The sequence below is a fragment of the Piliocolobus tephrosceles genome, chromosome 7 (assembly GCF_002776525.5).
Source record: "Piliocolobus tephrosceles isolate RC106 chromosome 7, ASM277652v3, whole genome shotgun sequence".
NCBI classification, from domain to species: Eukaryota; Metazoa; Chordata; class Mammalia; order Primates; family Cercopithecidae; genus Piliocolobus; species Piliocolobus tephrosceles.
The window spans coordinates 123,190,830-123,214,596 of record NC_045440.1 but is presented as its reverse complement, the minus strand read 5'-3'; the positions used below and the strand labels follow the sequence as shown (position 1 = coordinate 123,214,596).

Below are 23,767 nucleotides of genomic sequence, written 5' to 3'. Positions count from 1 at the left end.
TATTTCATTTTAGATACTTTTCCTGTACAACGTTTTATCAATCACATTATAAGAATTGATGAGATTGGAAGGTAGTCCTATATCCCCCTGTTGTCAGTGGCTGTCAGTTCTGTCTCATATGAATTAAATTTGTGGAGGCTTACTGAACCAGAAGATACATGCAGGTGTGTGCACATACGTGTATGCGTGTAAATCAGAAAGCATGTGTAACACTTTTTAAAATGATTCTGCCGGGCGCGGTGGCTCAAGCCTGTAATCCCAGCACTTTGGGAGGCCGAGACGGGCGGATCACGAGGTCAGGAGATCGAGACCATCCTGGCTAACATGGTGAAACCCCGTCTCTACTAAAAAATACAAAAAACTAGCCGGGCGAGGTGGTGGGCGCCTGTAGTCCCAGCTACTCGGGAGGCTGAGGCAGGAGAATGGCATGAACCCGGGAGGCGGAGCTTGCAGTGAGCTGAGATCCGGCCACTGCACTCCAGCCTGGGCGGCAGAGCAAGACTCCGTCTCAAAAAAAAAAAAAAAAAAAAATGATTCTGAGAGCTCTTCTCTACCCTATTTATATACTTTTCCAGAAGAGGTTACTATATACCTACATACATCATATATCTTCCATCAGCAACTTGTTACTTTTTTGAGAGAGAGTCTTGCTCTGTTGCCCAGGCTGGAGTGCAGTGGTGCAATCTTAGCCCACAGCAACCTCTGCCTCCTGGGTTCAAGCGATTCTCCTGCCTTAGCCTCCCGAGTAGCTGGGATTATCGGCATCTACCACCACACTCAGCTAATTTTTGTATGTTTAGTGGAGATGGGGTTTCACTATATTGGCCAGGGTAGTCTCGAACTCCTGACCTCAAGTGATCCACCCACCTCAGTCTCCCAAAGTCCTGGGATCACGGGTATGAGCCACCGTAAGTCTTCACTGGTAAGCAAAACTTCCATAGACTATCCAGCCTTATTCATGCTGTAGCTTTATGATGTAAAATATTCATACCCTTTCATGTCTAACAGGTTTTCTCAACCATGGCATTTCTAACATTTTGGGTTGGATAATTCTTTGTTGTGGGGTTGTCCTGTACCCAGCAGCATGTTTAGCAGTATCCCTGGCCTGTACCCATTAAACGCTCATAGCACCCCTTACCTCAGTTATGATATCCAGAAATCTCTCTAGATATTGCCAGAAAGTCTGAGGGGCAGAATTGTGTTGAGAACCACTGATGTGTGGGGATAATATTAAGAAATATATACATCGTTTATTACAACAGATTCCTAAATCACTAAGTAGGTGAGCTGAGATAAAGTTGTAAAAATGAATTTATTTGTGAAGTTAAATTGAATGTAATATCATAGTTGTAGTGTATATCACCAAGCATAAGACTTGATTCTTCCTTTCAGCAGCTGTGATACCTGCATCATCTTTTCTATTTCAGTGTCCTAGTTCAGGCCTTTGTTCTTCTCTGGACTCCAGAAAAAACTGTGTCATCTTGAGCAAATTACTTAATCTCAGTGTCTTAGTTTCTTCATCTGTTAAGAAAAAGGGTGTTATTAATAGTACCTCTATCTCATAAGGTTTTTATGGAGATGACACAAGATAATATATATAAAGCATGTAGAAGAATCTCTCCAGTTATGTTGCCTATCATTAGCAATTGCAACATTATCATCATTCCCAGCTTAATATCCCAATACCTTTCCTCTTAAAATATTGTTGTAGTTAAGCCAGAGTAATCTTTGTAATGGAGCTCACCTGAGTTTCTTTCCGCCTTATAAAAATTCCCTCCTTAAAAATCTTCAAAGACTCTGCAGTGCTTATAAGTAAATTTATGCATGGCATTCAAAAACATTTTGAATGTTGGTGGTCCCAGTCCACCTCTCCAGCTTTGCACATCTTTTCTGTGAAGTTGCATCAGTAACGTCTCTTCCTTTAACACACTGCATTTTCATGCCTCTTGTGCTTTTGTTAATGTTGTCTCCTTAACCCAAGGGCACGTTTCTCCTTCCTCTACCTATTGAAAAACTCCTTATTTTTCTAAGATCAGTATATCCTCCTGATAGGATGCATTGTTTCGTTTTGTTTCGTTTTCTTGACTCCTGGAACAATTTGATTACTTTTCCTGTCTTCTTACTCTTGTTCTCTATTTTGTTTGCAAATAAAATAGTTGTTGTCTTGAAGAAGTCTTCTTATCTCTGTGCCTCCAGAACACTTAACAAATACTAGATGCCTATATTTATGTATTCATTTAATTGTGTCCGTGTGTCACAGTCACTTTCTCAATCTTTAACTGGCTACTATTTAGGAAGTATTTAATTTATCTCCTTTAATCAGAAAGCCCACAGAACTTATTACATTGTATAATAGCAAAAACACAACAATGGAGATAAATTAGATTTAAATTTGCTCTCAATAACCAGATGTTTTATTTCCTTTGAGAACTGTTATACCTGACCTTCTGCCTTCTGGATTTAAAATATGTATTTTTAAAATAAAAACATTAATTAAAAGCATTTTGGTAAGATTCTTTCCTTCCTAGTCTGCTAGTTTATTTTGGCCTTAATTTTTAGTGTTCCTTTTTTCCCCTACACTTGAATTTCTTTTACTTGAAGAAATTAGAATTTAGGATGGTGGCAAATCACGTTATATTCAAATGGAAAAGGAAAATGTTTACACATTGTCATTTTTTTGGTGTGTGTGGAGTGTTTATATAATTTAATTCCTTTTTACTGCTTTCTAATTTGTATAGTGATTTTACTCACCTTAAATTCTTTGAAATGTGCCTATTCCTGTGGTTGAAAGTGTTTGTCAACCCTTGTTTGACAAAAGTAAGACACAGAAATTGAGAGTCTAAAATTACACAGGGAATGTAATCTGGGAATTGTGCTGTAAGGCCCTGCTACCCATTTGTGTGATGATGTTTTTAGCATTACCATGTTACCTTACAGCATGCAATTATGCTTGTCATCGTTTATGATTTTGTGTGGCACACACTGGTATATTATTAAATTTTATACTTCATTATTGTTGTGGAACCACATAAGGCTCATTATGTTTTCATTTTGAAAAGAAGACTTATCAGTTTTTATAGTCAGATGCTGTAAATTAAGTAGTTTTATATGACTTAGTACCTCAGACAGTATACTAAGGATAGCATAAACGCAAATAATAACTACAATAGGTAACATTAATAATAACTAAGTTCTTGTGTGTTCCGTGTCTTATGCCAAAACATAGATGATCTAATATTCCCACCAGACCGCTGAAATAAATAGTATATTTATTTATTTATTTATTTTATTTTAATTCTTTTGAGACGGAGTCTCGCTCTGCTGCCCAGGCTGGAGTGCAGTGGTGCAATCTCGGCTCACTGCAACCTCCGCCTCTTGGGTTCAAGCAATTCTCCTGCCTCAGCCTCCCAAGTATCTAGCACAGGCATGTGCTACCACACCTTGCTAATTTTTGTATTTTGTAGAGACGGAGTTTCACCATGTTGATCAGGCTGGTCTCAAACTCCTGATGTGATCTGCCTGCCTCAGCCTCCCAAAGTGCTGAGATTACAGGTGTGAGCCACCACACCTGGCCTATTATTATTATTTTTTGAGAAAGAGTCTTGCTCTGTCACCCAGGCTGGAGTACGGTGGCGCAGTCTCGGCTCACTTGACGTGGAGTCTTGCTCTGTCACCCAGGCTGGAGTACAGTGGTGCAATCTCGGCTCACTACAACCTCTCTCTCCTGGGTTCAAATGGTTCCCATGCCTCAGCCTCCCGAGTAGCTGGGACTACAGGTGCCTGCCACCACACCTGGCTAATTTTTGTATTTTTAGTAGAGATGGGGTTTCACCCTGTTGGCCAGGCTGGTCTCTAACTCCTGACCTTAAGTGTTCCACCTACCTCTGCCTCCCAAAGTGCTGGGATTACAGACGTGAGCCACCACTTCCAGCCTTAAATGCTATTATTGTCCCAGTTTTCATGTGAGAAGATTGAGGCTTATAAAAGTTAAGAGAGTTACCCAAAGTCACATGATTGTTTTCTGTGGCTCCAGTAAACTGAAGCTATAGAAATTAAAATTTCAATCATTATAGTGGTCTGAAAGCAAAACTTTATAATGAATACTTTTGGGGTATTTTTTCTTTGGTGTTGTTTGTTTGTATGTGCCTTCTTTTTTTTCCTGCCCTGTATTTGAACATGAAAATGTTTAGGGACTGTGCAATATGTGTGTCAATGTGAGCTTCTACCTCCACAGTAGAAATCAAAAGGGAGCAGGTATTCTTCTTCCAGTCCCTTGGCAGTTTGTGTTAGCACAAAGTATTTTCAGCATGCTGATAGAATTCATTTGCTTGCTCCATGTTGAATTTCCCAGGCCACAGCATCTGATTTGCTGAGTATAAATCAAGCCACATCCAGGTCACTTTTCAATAAATTGCTTCTGTGAGAATTGACTGCCATATAGATTAGGATTTGTTTTTTTTAAATGGCTTCCTTCTCTTTTCTGCTTCTCTAGCTAGAACTCCTACATTAACCCTTCAGTTTCCTTATGCTTTCCCTCCTATTTTCTATCTCTTTTTTTGCTGAAAACTTTGGGATTTTGTTTTCTATTTTATATTCCAGTTTAATTTTGATCCTTATTTCCTGCATGTTTCTTTCTTTTTAAAATAATGTTATGCTATTGGAAGGCATACCTTAATTGATTATTTCTCAGACAATATTGATAGTTTTTAAATTTTTTTGTTCCCTACTGGTTTTCTTTTCCCTGCATTCTCTGTTTCTTCCATGTTGGTTTTTTGTTTTTTGTTTTTTGTTTTTTTTTTTTTTTTTTTGGTCTTTGTTCTGGTGTCTATTTTTTATTTTGATGCTTCCTTCAAATATCTGATGATCATTGCTTGTGTGTTAATATGTTAAAGTATAGCATCGAATTTGAAACTGTGTTATAGCAATACTGTAGTCTCCTTTTAGAAGTATCTGGCTAAGTTACTGTAAGAGTACCTGAGAAGTAGTGAGTATTTATTCAGTAAGCTAATGTATCATTATAGTGAATCTCTTTCACTGTTTTCAAAGTGACCATATGCAAAGGGTGGAGTTGAATATTTACCAGAGGACTTGCTTGTGTTTTGGGAAAAATTTTATTTTATCTAAAATATAATTGTACAAATTTTATTTTGTTAATTTTGATCAGAAGAGTTAATTTTGTTGTCTTCGCTTAATTTTTCTTTGGCCTAGTTTTCAGATAACTATTATCGTGCAGAAATGATTGATGCCCTGGCCAACTCTGTTACACCTGCAGTCAGTGTGAATAATGAAGTTAGAACTTTGGATAACTTAAATCCTGATGTGCGACTCATTCTTGAAGAAATCACCAGATTTTTGAATATGGAAAAACTTCTTCCGAGTTATAGACATACCATCACTGTCAGGTATGATTAAATTCCTTACTTTAAACTTACTCTTACAACTATAAAAGAAATTTATTTTCATTGTAGAAAATTGGGAAATACAGTAAAGTAAAAGGAGAAAACTAAAATTCTGTATGATTCTACCACCCACAGATAAATTATTAGTATTTGGAGAATGTCCTTCTAAATTTTTTCTCTGTTTAATTACATAAATTTTTAATTACTTGAGATTATACTGTATATGTAGTTTTTGTATTGTTTATATCATAAATATTTTCTCATGTCATCACAAATTCTTCATAAGCATTGCTTTGAGGTCTGCATACTCTTTTTTTTTTTTTTTTGAGACGGAGTCTCGCTCTGTCGCCCAGGCTGGAGTACAGTGGCGCGATCTCTGCTCACTGCAAGCTCCGCCTCCCGGGTTCCCGCCATTCTCCTGCCTCAGCCTCCCGAGTAGCTGGGACTACAGGCGCCCGCAACCGCGCCCGGCTAATTTTTTGTATTTTTTAGTAGAGACAGGGTTTCACCGTGGTCTCGATCTCCTGACCTTGTGATCCGCCCGCCTCGGCCTCCCAAAGTGCTGGGATTACAGGCGTGAGCCACCGCGCCCGGCCGATGTCTGCATACTCTTTTTATCCCATTGGATTTTGTATAAACATTCTCTATTGTTAGCCTTTTTTAAAGATGACTTTTTACTTTTACCAACTTTATATGGCTGTCAAGAAGTTCTGCCAATTTAAGAGTTTGCTAAAAGTTGATTCAAACATAAACAATTTTAGCTTTCCATATAGCGAATATATTACTAAAACATTTGGAGAAAATATTTAAATTATATTTTATGCTAAATACTTCTTTTTCTGAAAACTATTCCTTTTACAAGTATAATGACACTTGCAACTTTGAGTTTGGGAATTTGTTTTCTTTTTTCTTTTTCTTTTTTTTTTTTTTTTGAGACCGAATTTTGCCCTTGTTCCCCAGGCTAGAGTGCAATGGCTCACCACAACCTCCGCCTCCCATGTTCAAGTGATTCTCCTGCCTCAGCCTTCCGAATAGCTGGGATTACAGCCATGCACCACCACACCTGGCTAATTTTTGTATTTTCAGTAGAGACGGGGTTTCACCGTGTTAGTCAAGTTGGTCTCGAACTTCCGACCTCAGGTGATCCACCCACCTTGGCCTCCCAAAGTGCTGGGATTACAGTCGTGAGCCACAACACCCAGCTGGAATTTGTTTTCTTTTAACAGAATTTAGATACTAATTTTGAATTTTTATCATTGCAAAAATTTATTATATGTCACTTAACAGGCATATGTTCTGAGAAATAAGTCATTAGGCAATTTTGTTGTTTATGCAAATGTCATAGAGTATATTTACATAAACCAAATGGTGTAGCCTGCTGTATACCTAGGCTTTATGGTATAGCCTATTGCTCTGTTGCTGTTAGGCTATAAAGCTGTATAGCATGTTACTATACTGACTACCGTAGGTAATTGATAACACAATGGTAAGTACTTATATATTTAAACATATCCAAACATACGAAAGGTATGGTAAAAATGTGGTATAAAAGATAATAAATAGTACCCCTGTATAGGACATTTATCATAAGATAAATGGAGCTTGCAGGCCTGGAAGCTGCTGTGGGTTTATCAGTGAGTAGTGAGTGAATGTGAAAGTGTAGGACATTATTATTGTACACTACAGTGGACATAATAAACACTGTGGACTTAGACTACACTAAATGTATTAAAAACATTTTTTCTTCAGTGATAAATTAATTTTAGCTTACTAGACTACCATTGTATATGCAGTTCATCACTGACTAAGATGTCTTTTATGTGGCATGTGACTCTATTACAAAATTGAAGGTGGATTAAAATCACATCAGTTTTTAAATTGATTACCATAAAGGAATTTCTAATGCCTAGGAAACAAATTGATTCATAATACCTCAGTGAAAGTAGTTAACATAACGTATTTTTTTCCCTAGTTGTTTGAGAGCCATACGGGTACTTCAGAAAAACGGACATGTGCCAAGTGATCCAGCTCTTTTTAAATCTTACGCTGAATATGGCCACTTTGTGGACATTAGGATAGCAGCTTTGGAAGCAGTTGTTGATTATACTAAAGGTAATACTTTAGAAATACATGCTCTTATCATTTTAGAAAGAAATATTTACTTTTTAAAGCCTGTGTTAGTTATTGGGGTTTTCATAATAGTACAATACAGTTACTTTAATTTTAAATTCTTGACTCAGTGATTTAGAAATCATCTTTGATAAATGTAGAATTCACATAAGAATTAATAAATGAGGGAAAGTAATAAAATTATAGGCATCTTTAGCCTTTCCAAGAAGTCAGTGTTCATCCTGTAGCTTTAATTGGATGTTATTTTAGGAAATAGAAGATTTTGGGGAAATTTCTATGAAGGATTCAAGAAAACATCTCACACCTGTGCAAAAATTTGTGTCTGTGAAAGTAGAGAATTAGACATAAACACAAACTTCAGTAGGGGAATTAGGCAAGGCATCATGAATATGGAAAAAACATAAGGCCAAAAAATTGCCAAGAGAAGAATACACACTTTTTTTTTTTTTTAATTTAGGGGGGAAAGATACAGAGATGGAAATGTTAAAAAGTCATGAAGAATAGAGCAGGTGGAAGATGAGCAGTAATCCAAGAAATAACAGAATACTCTGGGACTGTGTAAATGAAGCAGACCTACAGTAGTTTCTGATGAAATTTTAATTTTTAAGGCTAACGGAAAATGTGTGAGTTTCTAGGACTATCAGACCAGATTATTTTACAAGGCAAAAGAATAGTATGGCCTCTGAATTCTTTAGAATATGAAGAATCAAAAGACAGTGAACAAATGGCTGTGTCATTATTAGGGAAAATTATGCCCCAAGATTTTCTGCCTTGCCAAAGTTGTGTTGCTCATGTAGCCTTGGAGAATTAGAACTGCATCTCTTATGTAACATTCTTAAAAACATAACTCCCAAAGATAATTTTCAGCTGACCTGGATGTGAGTCAAAATAATAACTCAAGACTAGTGAAAATATGAAATGAAAGAACTGGTGATGAATAACTATGCCTGTCAAATACTTAAGCTTAAATATTTGTTAAACTGGTTGTAAATTTTTTTTTTTTTTTTTTTTGTGTGAGCGGGGTCTTGCCTCTTTCCCCCGGGCGGGTGGGCTGTGGCCGGATCTCAGCTCACTGCAAGCTCTGCCTCCCGGGTTTACGCCATTCTCCCGCCTCAGCCTCCGGAGTAGCTGGGACTACAGGCGCCCGCCACCTCGCCCGGCTAGTTTTTTTGTATTTTTAGTAGAGACGGGGTTTCACCGTGTTAGCCAGGATGGTCTCGATCTCCTGACCTCGTGATCCGCCCGTCTCAGCCTCCCAAAGTGCTGGGATTACAGGCTTGAGCCACCGCGCCCGGCCTGGTTGTAAAATTTAATGTGTATTTCAAAAATAATTTTTAAAAATTATGAAAATAGAAGAAACATGTAAATGTAATCTAAGTCTAAAATTCCAGATTCTAGCACTAAAATATGAGAGGAGTAAAAAACTTAAAGTATGCTAAACTTTTTTCTGACTGTGGAAGGAGAAGAAGGGCTGAGAGAAGTTCTTCAGTAGATACTGGTTCATTTTTAAGTAGGGAAAAGTATACTCAAATCTTTGTAATTTTTGGTAAATTTCTGTAGAAATACTTGTTTACAGTCAGAAAATAAAGAGTAATAACAACATAATGTGTATATTCTTATGTGTTGACCTAACTTCGAAAAGGACTGTCATTTGTGCTTCCTTTTTATTGAAGGTTAAAATATCCTTTCCTGTTAGAAATAATTATGAAAACAGTGATTTTTGTTGTTAAATGTATTTTTTGGCATGAAAGAAAATGTAATCCTGTATCAGTCTCCATTTCTGTTTTGACAAGTTTTGAGATCCACCAAATATGCCATTGTTGCCAGTCTTTCCCAAGATGTATGAATGGTTTTTAATGTCTCGTAAATATGAGTAAGATTTTATGAACTTGTACTACCTGAAATGAAATAGAATACTGATATTAGGATTTTCAAAAGAATGCTAAACTTTAATAGATATAATTTAATTGTGAAATATGAACTACACTTCACTTTTGTTCATGTCTAAATGTGAACCATGAGTTTAGACTTCATGTTTTGTTAAATTGTAAATTTAAATATTGATACTCAAGTTAGAAAATGGAAGAAATGAAAAGTATTGTGAATAAAATTCTGAAGACGCAGCTTTTCAAATTATGAAAGCAAAACTTGTTTGAAAAGGTGAATGGAAATAGCTAGTCATTTTATGTCAACTATATTCGTAGCACTATTTTTGTAACTGCCTTTTATATTATGCTTGAAAAGTAAAACTGTTCTTTAGTATTTTTTTTTTTTTTTGAGACGGAGTCTAGCTCTGTCTCCCAGGCTGGAGGGCAGTGGCCGGATCTCAGCTCACTGCAAGCTCCGCCTCCCGGGTTTATGCCATTCTCCTGCCTCAGCCTCCCGAGTAGCTGGGACTACAGGCGCCCGCCACCTCGCCCGGCTAGTTTTTTGTATTTTTCAGTAGAGATGGGGTTTCACCGGGTTAGCCAGGATGGTCTCGATCTCCTGACCTTGTGATCCGCCCTTCTCGGCCTCCCAAAGTGCTGGGATTACAGGCTTGAGCCACCGCGCCGGCTATTCTTTAGTATTAAATGGAAGAAACCACTTGGGCAAAAACTATATATAATATAGTTGAGATACCATTGAGTGTCAAACCTCTCCATCATTTAGGCATCTAGGAAAACAATTGTATTTAAACAGATTTTGTCCAGTTAATCATCTGTAATTTAGGGTTCTTAATTGCAACTTGCTTTATGTTATGCTTGCCATTGGTTTGAACTTTAGTAAAAAAATATATTCTTGATGCAACTTTATGTCTTGGCTCTAATATATAGCTTGATACTTATAAAACTTACAAAGTGGCCCATTGCATAAAAATGTAAGAGCTTACCTATAACTTTCAACTCTGATTGAAAACTCAGCTAAGGCAGAGTCCTAAATATTAAATGTAAACTCCCTGCTTATCACTCATTATTCATTATTTTATTTGGTATAATTAACAACAAATATATTTTCTTTTATTTTCAGTGGACAGAAGTTATGAAGAACTGCAATGGCTACTTAATATGATTCAGGATGACCCTGTACCCTATGTAAGGTTAGTTTATGTGCTATGATGCTATGATGTTTTGTAAGTCCCGTAATGAACTGAGTAATTTCAGATTAAGCATAAAATGCTTATTTATGATTTTTGAAAATATGGGAATATCTTTTGCATTTATTCATGTCCTTTTTGAATTTGATTTTCAACATAAATTTTTTTGAGATGCAGTCTCACTCTGGCCCAGGCTGGAGTGCAGTGGCATGATCTCGGCTCACTGCAACCTCCACCTCCCGGGTTCAAGTGATTCTTCTGCTTTAGCCTCTCCGGCAGCTGGGATTACAGGCATGCACCACCACACCTGGCTAATTTTTGTATTTTTAATAGAGACGGAATTTCACCATGTTGGCCAGGCTGGTCTCGAACTCCTGGCCTCAAGTTATCCACCCCCTTGGGCCTCCCAAAGTGCTAGGATTACAGGCATGAGCCACTGCGCTCAGCCAAAAGAAAAATAATAATAATAAAATAAAATAATTATTAGCAGACCTTACTTGGCATTTAGAGTAATTTGGGTGACTTGGAAAGCAGCCAGACAGAAACTTCACTTTTCTTCATCAAGCACATTAAAAGTATAACAACTTAAAATGCAATAAAGAACAAACTCACATTGTGAAATATGTTATTTACCTATATTACTGATCGGCTCTTACAAACGGAGTATGAGGCCTGAAGGAGAGGAATTGTGTTTATATATAAAGCTGAAAATATGGATATGAAATATCCATAAAGATTTATATCCCCATTTATATTACCTATCTGTAAATTGCATTCTGTAATTACATTTCACTTTTATTCTTAAAACCCTTCAGTAGTCTTATTTTACACAGTCTTAAATTTCAAAGCGTAAGAGGATGTTAACAGAATCTACATCTTTTAGGTTTACAGACATTAAATTGCAGCCAAAAGGGGTTAAATTATTTACAATCTGGCAGTTTCACTTTTCTCCCATCTCTTTCTCAATTACAAATCCAATTTGATGACTTACTACCATCAATTAAATGTAAAAATTTCCCCAATTCACCTTCTTTAAAGTTTTGCCAACCTCCATAAGAATTACAACCCAATTTCTTTCTCCCTCACTTATATCCAAGCATTGCAGTTACTCTTAGTAATTTCTCAAACCTGGTCCTAGAGCTGATGTTGATGCTTTCATTAAATGCTAGACTACTGCAGTAGGTTTCTTCTCCTTTCTTTTCTCTAGCCTTTAATGGTGTCTTCTACTCATAGCAGTGGATGTTTTCTTTTCCAAATTTTGTTTTCATTGCATTGCCCTATATTTTAGAGAACTCCATAATATGTTCAGGTAGCCTCTCATATGAGATAAAAACTCCCAATAGTGGAGTTTAAATGTTACCCTCTATTAGGATACTCTTCTCAACCTCAGCTTGTTTTAAGGAAAACTTTTTACAATCTTTATATTTAAAATACTTCTGCACATTTCCATGTTTTACAAATATACTATAGTAATCACATATATGTTCATTTTATTATCGCATATAGACTTATTGGTCTATATATAGATTTTTTTGCTCTGTGTTAAGATTTTTATACTTACCAATCATTGTACATATATCTAAGCAGAGTGGAATGTTCATTTTAGAAAGCGGGATGGGAAAGATTGGTTAGGATTATGTGGAGTCAGGTTTTAGAATATCTCATCACACAGCAAGGTGATTTTAGAAAGACCAAATCCACCAGAATTTTTAAAAATTACTCTCTTATCCAAACCCCAGAGTGTTTCAGTGAAAAAACAAGTAGTAAATATTCAGGATGTGACATAGTGTCTTTGGAAATTAAACTAAATAAATGCAAAGCTAGATTTAAGAGAGAAAGTGATAAAATAGGAAGGAGAAACTACAGATAATTTTTCAATGTTTATGGTGTCTCCTACTCATAGCATCTGTCAGTAAATGGTCAGCAAAAATTTAATTTTTTTTTTTAATCTTCCAGGCATAAGATTCTCAACATGTTGACTAAGAACCCACCATTTACTAAGAACATGGAGTCTCCCTTATGCAATGAAGCCCTGGTAGATCAACTTTGGAAACTTATGAATTCTGGTGAGAGAGCAGTGATTTAAATTTTTTTTAGTATTATTATTATTAGAGTAGTTTGATTTTACAACAGGTTTTCAATTCAGTAGCATTTAGAACTAAAGGTAAAAGTTGAGATTTTTTTTTTCTTTTAAGTAGACTATCACACCTTCACAGTGGTGGCTGTGATAACATTTATTAAGGATATACTCACTTTACTCCATAGGGTGGTTGAGGAAACAAAAATATTTATTTATATGAAAGTGTCAAATGGTTAAGGTGCTATAAACATCAGCCTGCAAAGTATTATTATTATTTCAGAAAGTTACAAAGGAGTGAAAAATGTCTTCTCACGTCTTTTCCTGACCATCTAGTGGCCTTTTCCAGAGGTAACCAATTTCTTGTGTATCCTTCCAGAGGCAGTCAGTGCATATAGAATAACATACAGACTGTATTTTTTCAAAGTACTTACTGTTATTGTTCTGTACTGTGGAGATCATGATATCTCATCACAGTTTTTATTTTTTAATTTATTTTTATTTTTTTGAGATAGAGTCTCTGTCGCCCAGGCTGGAGTGCAGTGGTGTAATCTCAGCTCACTGCAACCTCCACCTCCCAGGTTCAAGTGATTCTTCTGCCTCACCCTCCTAAGTAGCTGGGATTACAGGCATGTGCCACTATGCCTGACTAATTTTTGTATTTTTAGTAGAGACAGAGTTTTACTGTGTTGGCTAAGCTGGTCTCAAACTCCTGACCTCAGGTGATCCACCCTCCTTGGCCTTCCAAAGTGGTGGGATTACAGGCGTGAGCCACTGCACCCAGCCTTGTCACAGTTTTAATTTACATTACTTGAGTGAGGTCAAGAGCTAAGAAACAGTGCTTAGGAGTGCTAGCTCTGGAACCATTTTGCAAAGGGTTGAATTTATTGTGTAATTTGTCTGAACTGTTGTCATTTGTAAAATGTAGGTGATAATGATACCTACTTCAAATCGAATTAAATTAGTATTTGTAAAACACAGTGTCTGGCTCATATTGAATACTCAAAAATGTTATACTAGCATAATGATAGTTATGCTTCTCATATATTTGAGCTATTTGTATTTCTATTTTTCCAGGTTATTCATATTCTTTGCCATTTTATTTAATTGAATTATTGATTCTTTTCTATTGATTTATAAATGTGTATATTTTTTTAAAAAGTGCTTTATGTCTGTGATAGGTTGAAATTGTAATAATGCTTTTGGTTTAAAGATTCAATCAAAAGCTAGGCTGAAATGTGTTTTGCTTAAAGATAGCAAGAGTTGTTGCAGATAGATAATGGGAGAGCAGTGGATATTTATGCAATTTTTTTGTTTGAGACAGTCTTGCTCTGTTGCCCAGGCTGGAGTGCAATGGCACGATCTCAGCTTGCTGCAGCCTCCGCCTCCCAAGTTCAGGTGATTGTCCTGCCTCAGCCTTCCGAGTTGCTGGGATTACAGGCGCCTACCACCATGCCCAGCTAATTTCTGTATTTTTAGTAGAGACGGGATTTCACCATGTTGGCCAGGCTGGTCTCAAACTCCTGACCTTGTAATCCACTGTCTCAGCCTCCCAAAATGCTGGGATTACAGGCGTGAGCCACCACACCTGGCCTATCCAAATATTTAAAAGTTTTGAGTATGTCACTTTATTTGCTCTTTATAATATTGGAAAATAACTTGTCCTACCTGTCTCATTAGTAGCTACTTCACTGACTCACAATTAAATACCAAATTTTAATTCTTTTATTTTATTACTTAGTTCACTAATATTGAGATGTTAAGAGATTGTATAACTTCTGTTTTTTGGTTTCATAATAATAGTGCAATACCACCAAGTAAAGACACCATAGTAGATATTTATGTGAAATATAATAAAATTAAAAATAGGATGAACCTTGTCCTCAAGGTCTTTAGAAAACAACACATAAAACCAGTTTATACTAAAATATTGCTTATTTTTTTCCTAATGTTTTCTTTAATCTCTGAAAGAATAATTGCTGCTTTTTACATAATGTTTTATATTTGCTACCTTTGGCTACCTTAAAACATATTATTATTTGTGCTATTTAGACCCAGGGTATTAATACGTAAGTTCAGGAACTTATAAAGGTTCATTCTACAGTTCATATGTGGCAGTAACTCTGCTGTATTGAATGTCTTCTTAACCAGAATACATGATTCCTTGATCATGGTAAGTTACAAATTTGAAGAAAGCATAGTGAAATATGAAGAATTCTTTTATTATTTTCTAAAGAAGATGTTTTGGACAAAATATGTGTTCAAGATTAATGAGACAATTTTTATAAAACATTTGAAGCTCATTGGAAGGTTTGATTATACAAATACAAGTTCTGGCTGATGTTTAGTATTTAATTTTGATAGTGTGCAGTGTAGTACAGTTCTGCTTTGGTTTAAAATTCTCTGCCAATATCTAAACCAGTGAGATCAGTGAGGCTATAGTCATAAACAGTTTATTACTCAGTTTTTCAGATTTATAAATGGAACAGTATGAACAATGGGAGTGGCATGAATAATTGGGAGGGTTAAAAAAATGTTTTTCTAGAACATTGGACAGTAGATAGTGAAGATGGACAAGAGAGAATTGTCATTTCCTTTCCAAGTCTGAACCTTTGGGATAAATGAATGAATCTGACCTAAGAAATCCTTCTTTTATTTGATTAAAAAATAATCAATGGTAAAAGTAATATAATCATGTTACAGAGTTTATCTGAAAAAACTACAAAGAAAGGAAATATTACATAATTCTGTTACATCAACACTATTAAGATTTGGGTATATTTGGCCTTTAGGAAAAAATAATTGTGTGTGTGTTATGTTACATAGTTATAGTTGAAATAAAAGTTTTAAAACAGCATTTTACCATGAGAATTTTTCACATTGCTATATTCTTAATGGTTATTGTTTTAAGAAATGGTAGTGAGGGTTCATCAATAACAAAAGGAGCTAGAACATCATCTAGGTCCCGAAATCCAATGGAACCCTGCCTGCTCCTCATTTTGGGGCTTCCGGGCTATCTGGTCACTTGAAATAAGCATTATCTGGGAAAACTGTGGACAATGCAGATGTAATTATATTCATTTATTTCTCTCTTTCTACAAAGTGGATTTGAGGTATATTGACTTCACCTAGTTACAAAATTTACTGAACCAATTTAAAATATATAGGAGAGAATATCATGGCTGTTCAGAAGGATCATCTTATCATATACTTTTGAAGAATTAGAGTTTGTTTTCTTATTCTGAAGAATCAGAAACTTTTCAACAAGAGAGAGAAATTGTGGTTGGACTTATAGAAGCAGGATTTTAAAAATTGAAATCAATTTGAGAGTGAGACAGAATGATACTCATGACTTTTAAAAATTCATATGCCATTCAGTTAATACTAGTACTCATTTTAGAAATATTCTAGGGGAGGCCGGGCACGGTGGCTGAAGCCTGTAATCCCAGCACTTTGGGAGGCCGAGACGGGCGGATCACAAGGTCAGGAGATCGAGACCATCCTGGCTGCCACGGTGAAACCCCGTCTCTACTAAAAAATACAAAAAAACTAGCCGGGCAAGGTGGTGGGCACCTGTAGTCCCAGCTACTCGGGAGGCTGAGGCAGGAGAATGGCCTGAACCCGGGAGGCGGAGCTTGCAGTGAGCTGAGATCGTGCCACTGCACTCCAGCCTGGGCGACAGAGCGAGACTCTGTCTCCAAAAAAAAAAAAAAGAAAAAAAAGAAATATTCTAGGGGAATTTGGAGCTGAGAGACTGGTACAGAAACTGAGGATTCTTGATAGCTGAATCACTTTAGTGACCATATCCCAGAGGGAAGGCTGTCAGACTTAAACTTTTTGAGATCTCAGGGCTGCCTGGTTTCTGCGTGTTTCTTGGTGTGTAGTAACTCCACTTAGCGTTAAATTCTGGGAGGTACTCTAGTATCTTACAGTTTTTGCTTTGTAAATATATACACACACCGACCTATATATGTGTGTATTCACTCATACACGTCAGATATCTTAACCCATTCTGTATGTAGTTTAATTTTTCATATACATTTTTATCTTCAGCATTTTGTTTTTTTTTTTTGTTTTTTTTTTTTTGAGACGGAGTCTCGCTCTGCCGCCCAGGCTGGAGTGCAGTGGCCGGATCTCAGCTCACTGCAAGCTCCGCTTCCCGGGTTTATGCCAGTCTCCTGCCTCAGCCTCCCGAGTAGCTGGGACTACAGGCGCCCACCACCTCGCCCGGCTAGTTTTTTGTAGTTTTTAGTAGAGACGGGGTTTCATCGTGTTAGCCAGGATGGTCTCGATCTCCTGACCTCGTGATCCACCCGTTTCGGCCTCCCAAAGTGCTAGGATTACAGGCTTGAGCCACCGCGCCCGGCCGCATTTTGTTTTTAAAATTTTTAAAGCTTAAAAGTTTAAAGAATAATACAATGCATAATCATATACTTTCAGCTTGATTCACCAGTTAAAATTTTACCACTTTATCTCCTTTCCTTCTCTTTCTTTATATTATATTTATACCCTGTTTTTTTCTGAATCATTTGAAAATAAATGGCATCATGATCCTCTTCCCAAATACTTTAGTGTATACTCCTGAGAATAAGGTCATTCTACATATCCACAATATGATCATCAAACCCCACCCAGTATATAGCCCATATTCACAGTTCCCAAGTTGTTTCCAAAAATGCTCTTTGCAATTCCCATGACGACTTTTAAATTAATGCTCCACAGAAATGTAGTAAACATTTTTAAAGACAAGGATCTTTAACATTATATGGTCTTTGTCCATGGTTGCTTAAGATTCTTAAATAACATTTAAGTCTCTAATCCATCTTGAATTAATTTTCGTATAAAGAGTAAGGAAAGGATCCAGTTTCAGCTTTCTACTTATGGCTAGCCAATTTTCCCAGCACCATTTATTAAATAGGGAATCCTTTCCCCATTTCTTGTTTCTCTCAGGTTTGTCAAAAATCAGATGGCTGTAGATGTGTGGTATTATTTCTGAGGACTCTGTTCTGTTCCATTGGTCTATATCTGTGTTTTGGTACCAGTACCATGCTGTTTTGGTTACTGTAGCCTTGTAGTATAATTTGAAGTCAGGTACCGTGATGCCTCCAGCTTTGTTCTTTTGACTTAGGATTGTCTTGGCAATGCGGGCTCTTTTTTGGTTCCATATGAACTTTAAAGCAGTTTTTTCCAATTCTGTGAAGAAACTCATCGGTAGCTTGATGGGGATGGCATTGAATCTATAAATAACCTTGGGCAGTATGGCCATTTTCACGATATTGATTCTTCCTATCCATGAGCATGGTATGTTCTTCCATTTGTTTGTGTCCTCTTTGATTTCACTGAGCAGTGGTTTGTAGTTCTCCTTGAAGAGGTCCTTTACCATTCAGGACATAGGCATGGGCAAGGACTTCATGTCTAAAACACCAAAAGCAATGGCAGCAAAAGCCAAAATTGACAAATGGGATCTCATTAAACTAAAGAGCTTCTGCACAGCAAAAGAAACTACCATCAGAGTGAACAGGCAACCTGCAGAATGGGAGATAATTTTTGCAATCTACTCATCTGACAAAGGGCTAATATCCAGAACCTACAAAGAACTCAAACAAATTTACAAGAAAAAAACAAACAACCCCATCAAAAAGTGGGCAAAGGATACGAACAGACATTTCTCAAAAGAAGACATTCATACAGCCAACAGACACATGAAAAAATGCTCATCATCACTGGCCATCAGAGTATGCAAATCAAAACCACAATGAGATACCATCTCACACCAGTTAGAATGGCAATCATTAAAAAAGTCAGGAAACAATAGGTGCTGGAGAAGATGTAGAGAAATAGGAACACTTTTACACTGTTGGTGGGATTGTAAACTAGTTCAACCATTATGGAAAACAGTATGGCTATTCCTCAAGGATCTAGAACTAGATGTACCATATGACCCAGCCATCCCATTACTGGGTATATACCCAAAGGATCATAAATCATGCTGCTATAAAGACACATGCACACGTATGTTTATTGCGGCACTATTCACAATAGCAAAGACTTGGAATCAACCCAAATGTCCATCAGTGACAGACTGGATTAAGAAAATGTGGCACATATACACCATGGAATACTATGCAGCCATAAAAAAGGATGAGTTTGTGTCCTTTGTAGGGACATGGATGCAGCTGGAAACCATCATTCTTAGCAAACTATCACAAGAACAGAAAACCAAACACCGCATGTTCTCACTCATAGGTGGGAACTGAACAATGAGATCACTTGGACTCGGGAAGGGGAACATCACACACCGGGGCCTATCACGAGGAGGGGGGAGGGGGGAAGGGGGAAGGGGGAGGGATTGCATTGGGAGTTATACCTGATGTAAATGACGAGTTGATGGGTGCTGACGAGTTGATGGGTGTAGCACACCAACATGGCACAAGTATACATATGTAACAAACTTGCACGTTATGCACATGGACCCTAGAACTTAAAGTATAATAATAATAATAATAATTTTTAAAAAAGATTCTTAAATAAATAGGTGTATGTTTAATTGAAAATATTTGCCAGGGGCAGTTGTTTTTAAAGGTTTCACATATTAATTCACTAGTTTTTTCTTGAGCACTTTCTATTTGCCACTATGCTATGTTTTCTGTGTGTTAACTAAGTATGATGGAAAGAGAGACACAGGAACAGATAAATTATAATATGAAGAGATAGTTGCTAAAGAGAACAAACTATTTGGGGAACCCAAAGGAGCCATGAACCCTGTCTGGAATGCTAAAATGTTCATGGAGAGGTAGCATTTGAGTTAGCTCTTAATGAATGGAAAGGAGTTTTCCAGCAGGATAAATACATTTTTAGGTGGTAGAATTACATATATAAAAGCCTCATGTTCTGAAGGAGTGTTGAGAAAATAGTATTATCTGGAAAGATAGATTAGGATCTAAATGTGAAAGGCCTGAGGAGTTTAGGTTTCATCCTCTGGGCAATGAGGAACAGGTGTTGTTAGAACCAGGCTGACTTTGGTTAGCTGTGTGTGGTAGATTTTTCCACACTGAAAGAAATGATTTTCGTCTTCCAAAGGAATATGTATCAAAATTCAGAACATATGTGATCCTGCCTTTATAGCTTTAAGTAAGATACTGAATTACAGGCCAAAATGACAGTAATTTTAAAATACATTAAAAAATTAAAACCTAAGATTTGGAGATTTTTATTGGTGCTTCATATTTAATTTAAGACATAAATACTTTTGCTGGTCTTGCCTAATTGAGTGTTTTTTTAATATCTGAAGAAACAGATCTCATTGAGGAGATAGTATCTTTGACTCTTTATCATTATAAAGGGAATTTTAACTGTCGCTTCCACATTGACCTTTAGTGTCTGGCATATTACTATAAGAATGACATGAAAACTTGAATTGTTCAAGTCATTGAATGCTGTTTATTTACATCATAATTTTTAATGTTTGGAAATTTACAGCTACACTCAAGGGGGTAGAATGAGGGACAACTTGTAGTTCGGTTTGATAGGATTTTCTAGGTTTCAGAGTAAGAAAATAAGCAGTTTTGATATTAACATCAAAAGGTTTCAAAGTTCTGTCCCACCCTCTCTCTCTCCCTAATACCTTCCTTCTAGGAATGGAAATGGTGGAAGAAAATTAAAACATATTGATTCATCTGCTTAGGAAATTATATATTATACACACACACATAAATAGAAATGAATTTGCTGGGTTTTTTTTATTGTAAGATGGACAGAACAGTCAGGATAGTAATACCCAGTGGAAGTTGTATTTCTGGCTTAATTGTGTACAAATTTCTAAGCTTCAGTCGTCAATAAGGAGTGCTGGGTTTATTCAGAAGTGTCCTGAAAACAGTGGCTTTCAAAGTGAGTTTTCTTCTTAGCAGCTTTTTTAGTTGATCAGTTATTTGTTTGTCTGTTTGTTTGTTTGTTTGTTTTTGAGATGGAATCTCACTCTGTCACCCAGGCTGGAGTGCAGTGGCGCGATCTCGGCTCACTGCAAGCTCCGCCTCCCGGGTTCACGCCATTCTCATGCCTCAGCCTACGAGTAGCTGGGACTACAGGCACCCACCACCACGTCCAGCTAATTTTTGTATTTTTAGTAGAGACTGAGTTTCACTGTGTCAACCAGGATGGTCTCGATCTCCTGACCTCGTGATCCTCCCGCCTCGGCCTAGTTGATCAGTTTTAATAGCAGTTACCTTAGAAAATGAAGAGATGATTTTTCGGTAGGATCAGATTTACTAAATTGGTGGTGTTTGTCTCAAGGCACTTTCTGATTTGAACAGACAACATTAATACTGGCTTTCTTCTTGAATGTTGTTGTTCTGATTCAGATAAACAGGGTTGGTCTCAGAGTGTAACTGCTAATGAAGACAGGATGAATAGCATTTTTCCTGGGAGGAGAGACTAGTGACTGTTATTTTGTTGTATGTGATCATTTGTTGCCATAAGTCATGGGGAGAAGGGAGGTAGCTGGAAGATTAAAGATGGGTCTTCAGAATACTGTAACTGCAGGCAGAAATCAGAGGCTGTTTCAGGGCCTCTCTCTAATGGGATTGATTGACTTGGAATCATTGAATTTTAGACCTGATGAGGGGGTCTTAAAGATCATCTGAGTGAACTACTCTGATCATCTCAGTTATAGCCCAGACAGCTGACTTGCCCAAGGTCACAGAGCTAACAGGCAATTAATTAGAAGTGTTTTTCTCCCATTCTCTCTCTCAACTTAATTGAAATATACTAACGTACTAACATGACAACCATCTTAAGATTTTATTCCATGATTTTGAAATACAATGAAATTTTGGCTTTTATCTCTATTTTTTGCTCTCTCTTGTAATTTGAACAAAAGTACTGCTATTCATTTTTTAGCTCCCTTGTAGTCCCCAATTTTAATATGTAAGTTCATTTTTAGAAGACAGAAAATACTATCAAGAACCTCCCTCAGGAACAAAACAGTGGTGTCCATTCCTTTGTCCAAATTAGAAGTCTAGCAAAACCAAAAAGCCCACATAGAAATAAAAAGTAACCAAAATCATATTTGAGGGCTTCAGTGCACTTAGCAGCCTTTACTGTGCTGCCTAATCATCCTTAAGCTGATGTTCAAAAACAAAATAAAAGCCCTAGCTCATCAAAATACACATACTCAATTTGTCTTTTAAAATTAACATATATATTTTTAAATGTTAAGGAATTCACAATTGAATGACTCATTTTGAGATCTTCAACAGCATATAAAAGTTCAGGCTGGTTTTTGCAGCACACATGATTAGGCAATATTGATCTTCAAGATTTAATTTTCTTCCAAACAGCAAATATACTCTAAACTGTTTTTTTTTTTTTTTTTTTTTTTAACTGATAAAATGGCTAAAATTCACTCCTTTTCTTGTTTTACCCATGGATAGAGAGATACAGGGCCAGCTGCTCTGGATTGCTTACTCCTGGCATTTCTCCCCTTCCCTCAGAGGGTTGAGACTCTCTAGCCTTTGCTAATAGAAGCCCCCAGGAATCTGATAATCTCTTTGTGGAACTTTTATATATGTAAAATGCTTTGAGGAGGAGAAATGAATGCCTACAAAATAATACTACCTCAGGCTATTGAAGTGTCCACATATGCATATTCCAGGAAGAGAAAATGGGTTTCCAATGTAAAATTCTTGCTTTTACTGTGTAATGTTTTTTCGATTACTTGGTTCTCTGTAGCTCTTGCCTCTCTCTTGCTTCTGCCAGTGTCATATGTCATGCAACAGCAAAACTGAAAATGTCTCAAGTAGGAATGATGAGAGCTATTTCACAACATTATAGCATGCACAGTGGCCTAGTACAATGCACTATCTAGTATGAAAGTGAATTTATAATTTTTCCTATTGCAGATTGACGTATAATTAATAGTTACCTGTTAGAGTAAATGTGATGAGAATTACTATTAGTTGATAATGTATTTACTTATACTAATATTTGTTGTTGAAAACCACAAAGTTTAATATTTATGATAGCCAAATTTTTTCCTTTGTGTTTCTCCTTTTTAAATGTGGTACTCTGTTGAAACAACAGTTCTTGGTAAAAATTAGGTATTTATAGGGCCTTCCTTCCCCCTTCCGTCTCTCCCTTCCTTTCTCTCTTTATTTTTTGAGACAAGGTCTCACTCTGTTGCCTAGGTTTGAGTGCAGTGGTGCAATCTTGGCTCACTGCAGCCTCTGCCTCCTGGGTTTAAGCTATTCTCCTGCCTCACCCACCCAGGTAGCTGGGATTACATCATGCGCCACCACACTCAGCTAATTTTTGTGTTTTTTAGTAGAGAGAGGGCTTTGCCATGTTGCCCAGGCTTGTTTTTAACTTCTGAGCTCAAGCGATCTGCCCACCGTGGCCTCCCAGAGTGCTGGGATTCCAGGCATGAGCCACCGTGCCCGGCCAGGCTTATGTTTCTTCTCAAGAAGAATATCCGCCGGGCGCGGTGGCTCAAGCCTGTAATCCCAGCACTTTGGGAGGCCGAGACGGGCGGATCACGAGGTCAGGAGATCGAGACCATCTTGGCTAACACGGTGAAACCCCGTCTCTACTAAAAATACAAAAAACTAGCCGGGCGAGATGGTGGGCGCCTGTAGTCCCAGCTACTCAAGAGGCTGAGGCAGGAGAATGGCGTAAACCCGGGAGGCGGAGCTTGCAGTGAGCTGAGATCTGGCCACTGTACTCCAGCCCGGGCGACAGAGCAAGACTCCGTCTCAAAAAAAAAAAAAAAAAAAAAGAAGAAGAAGAATATCCACTTTTCTTCTGTTCACGTGTTCTATGCTCGTCAAGTCATTTAAAATTCTGACTAGCAAACATAGAGGTTGTGTAATCCTAGCTGACAAATTTCATCTTTTCAGTCTATTTGATGACATTATCTATTGGAGTGTTCTACTGGGGAGAAAAGGAAGGTGAGAAAACCCTGGTATCAATGTGCTGTGATCTGTCATTGCTATGGGGTAAGGTATGACTTGAGACCAAAGCTCCTATTTTGGAGATGAAAAAACTGAGACTCAGAGAAATGGAAAGAACTTGCCTCTAGTGTCTGAACTAGGA

At 37.1% G+C, this 23,767-nt stretch overlaps 1 protein-coding gene across 6 annotated transcripts in view; it reads left to right on the top strand.

Moving 5' to 3' along the window:
- TAF2 (TATA-box binding protein associated factor 2) overlaps positions 1 to 23,767 on the top strand; it is a 108,424-nt gene that overhangs the window by 66,019 nt on the left and 18,638 nt on the right. For all 6 annotated transcript variants that reach the window (XM_023224730.1, XM_023224748.2, XM_023224753.2 and 3 more), the window contains 4 exons: positions 5,209 to 5,402; positions 7,372 to 7,511; positions 10,539 to 10,608; positions 12,562 to 12,671. In XM_023224730.1, the coding sequence (XP_023080498.1) occupies positions 5,209 to 5,402; positions 7,372 to 7,511; positions 10,539 to 10,608; positions 12,562 to 12,671 (514 nt within the window). The remainder of the gene's footprint in view (positions 1 to 5,208; positions 5,403 to 7,371; positions 7,512 to 10,538; positions 10,609 to 12,561; positions 12,672 to 23,767) is intronic.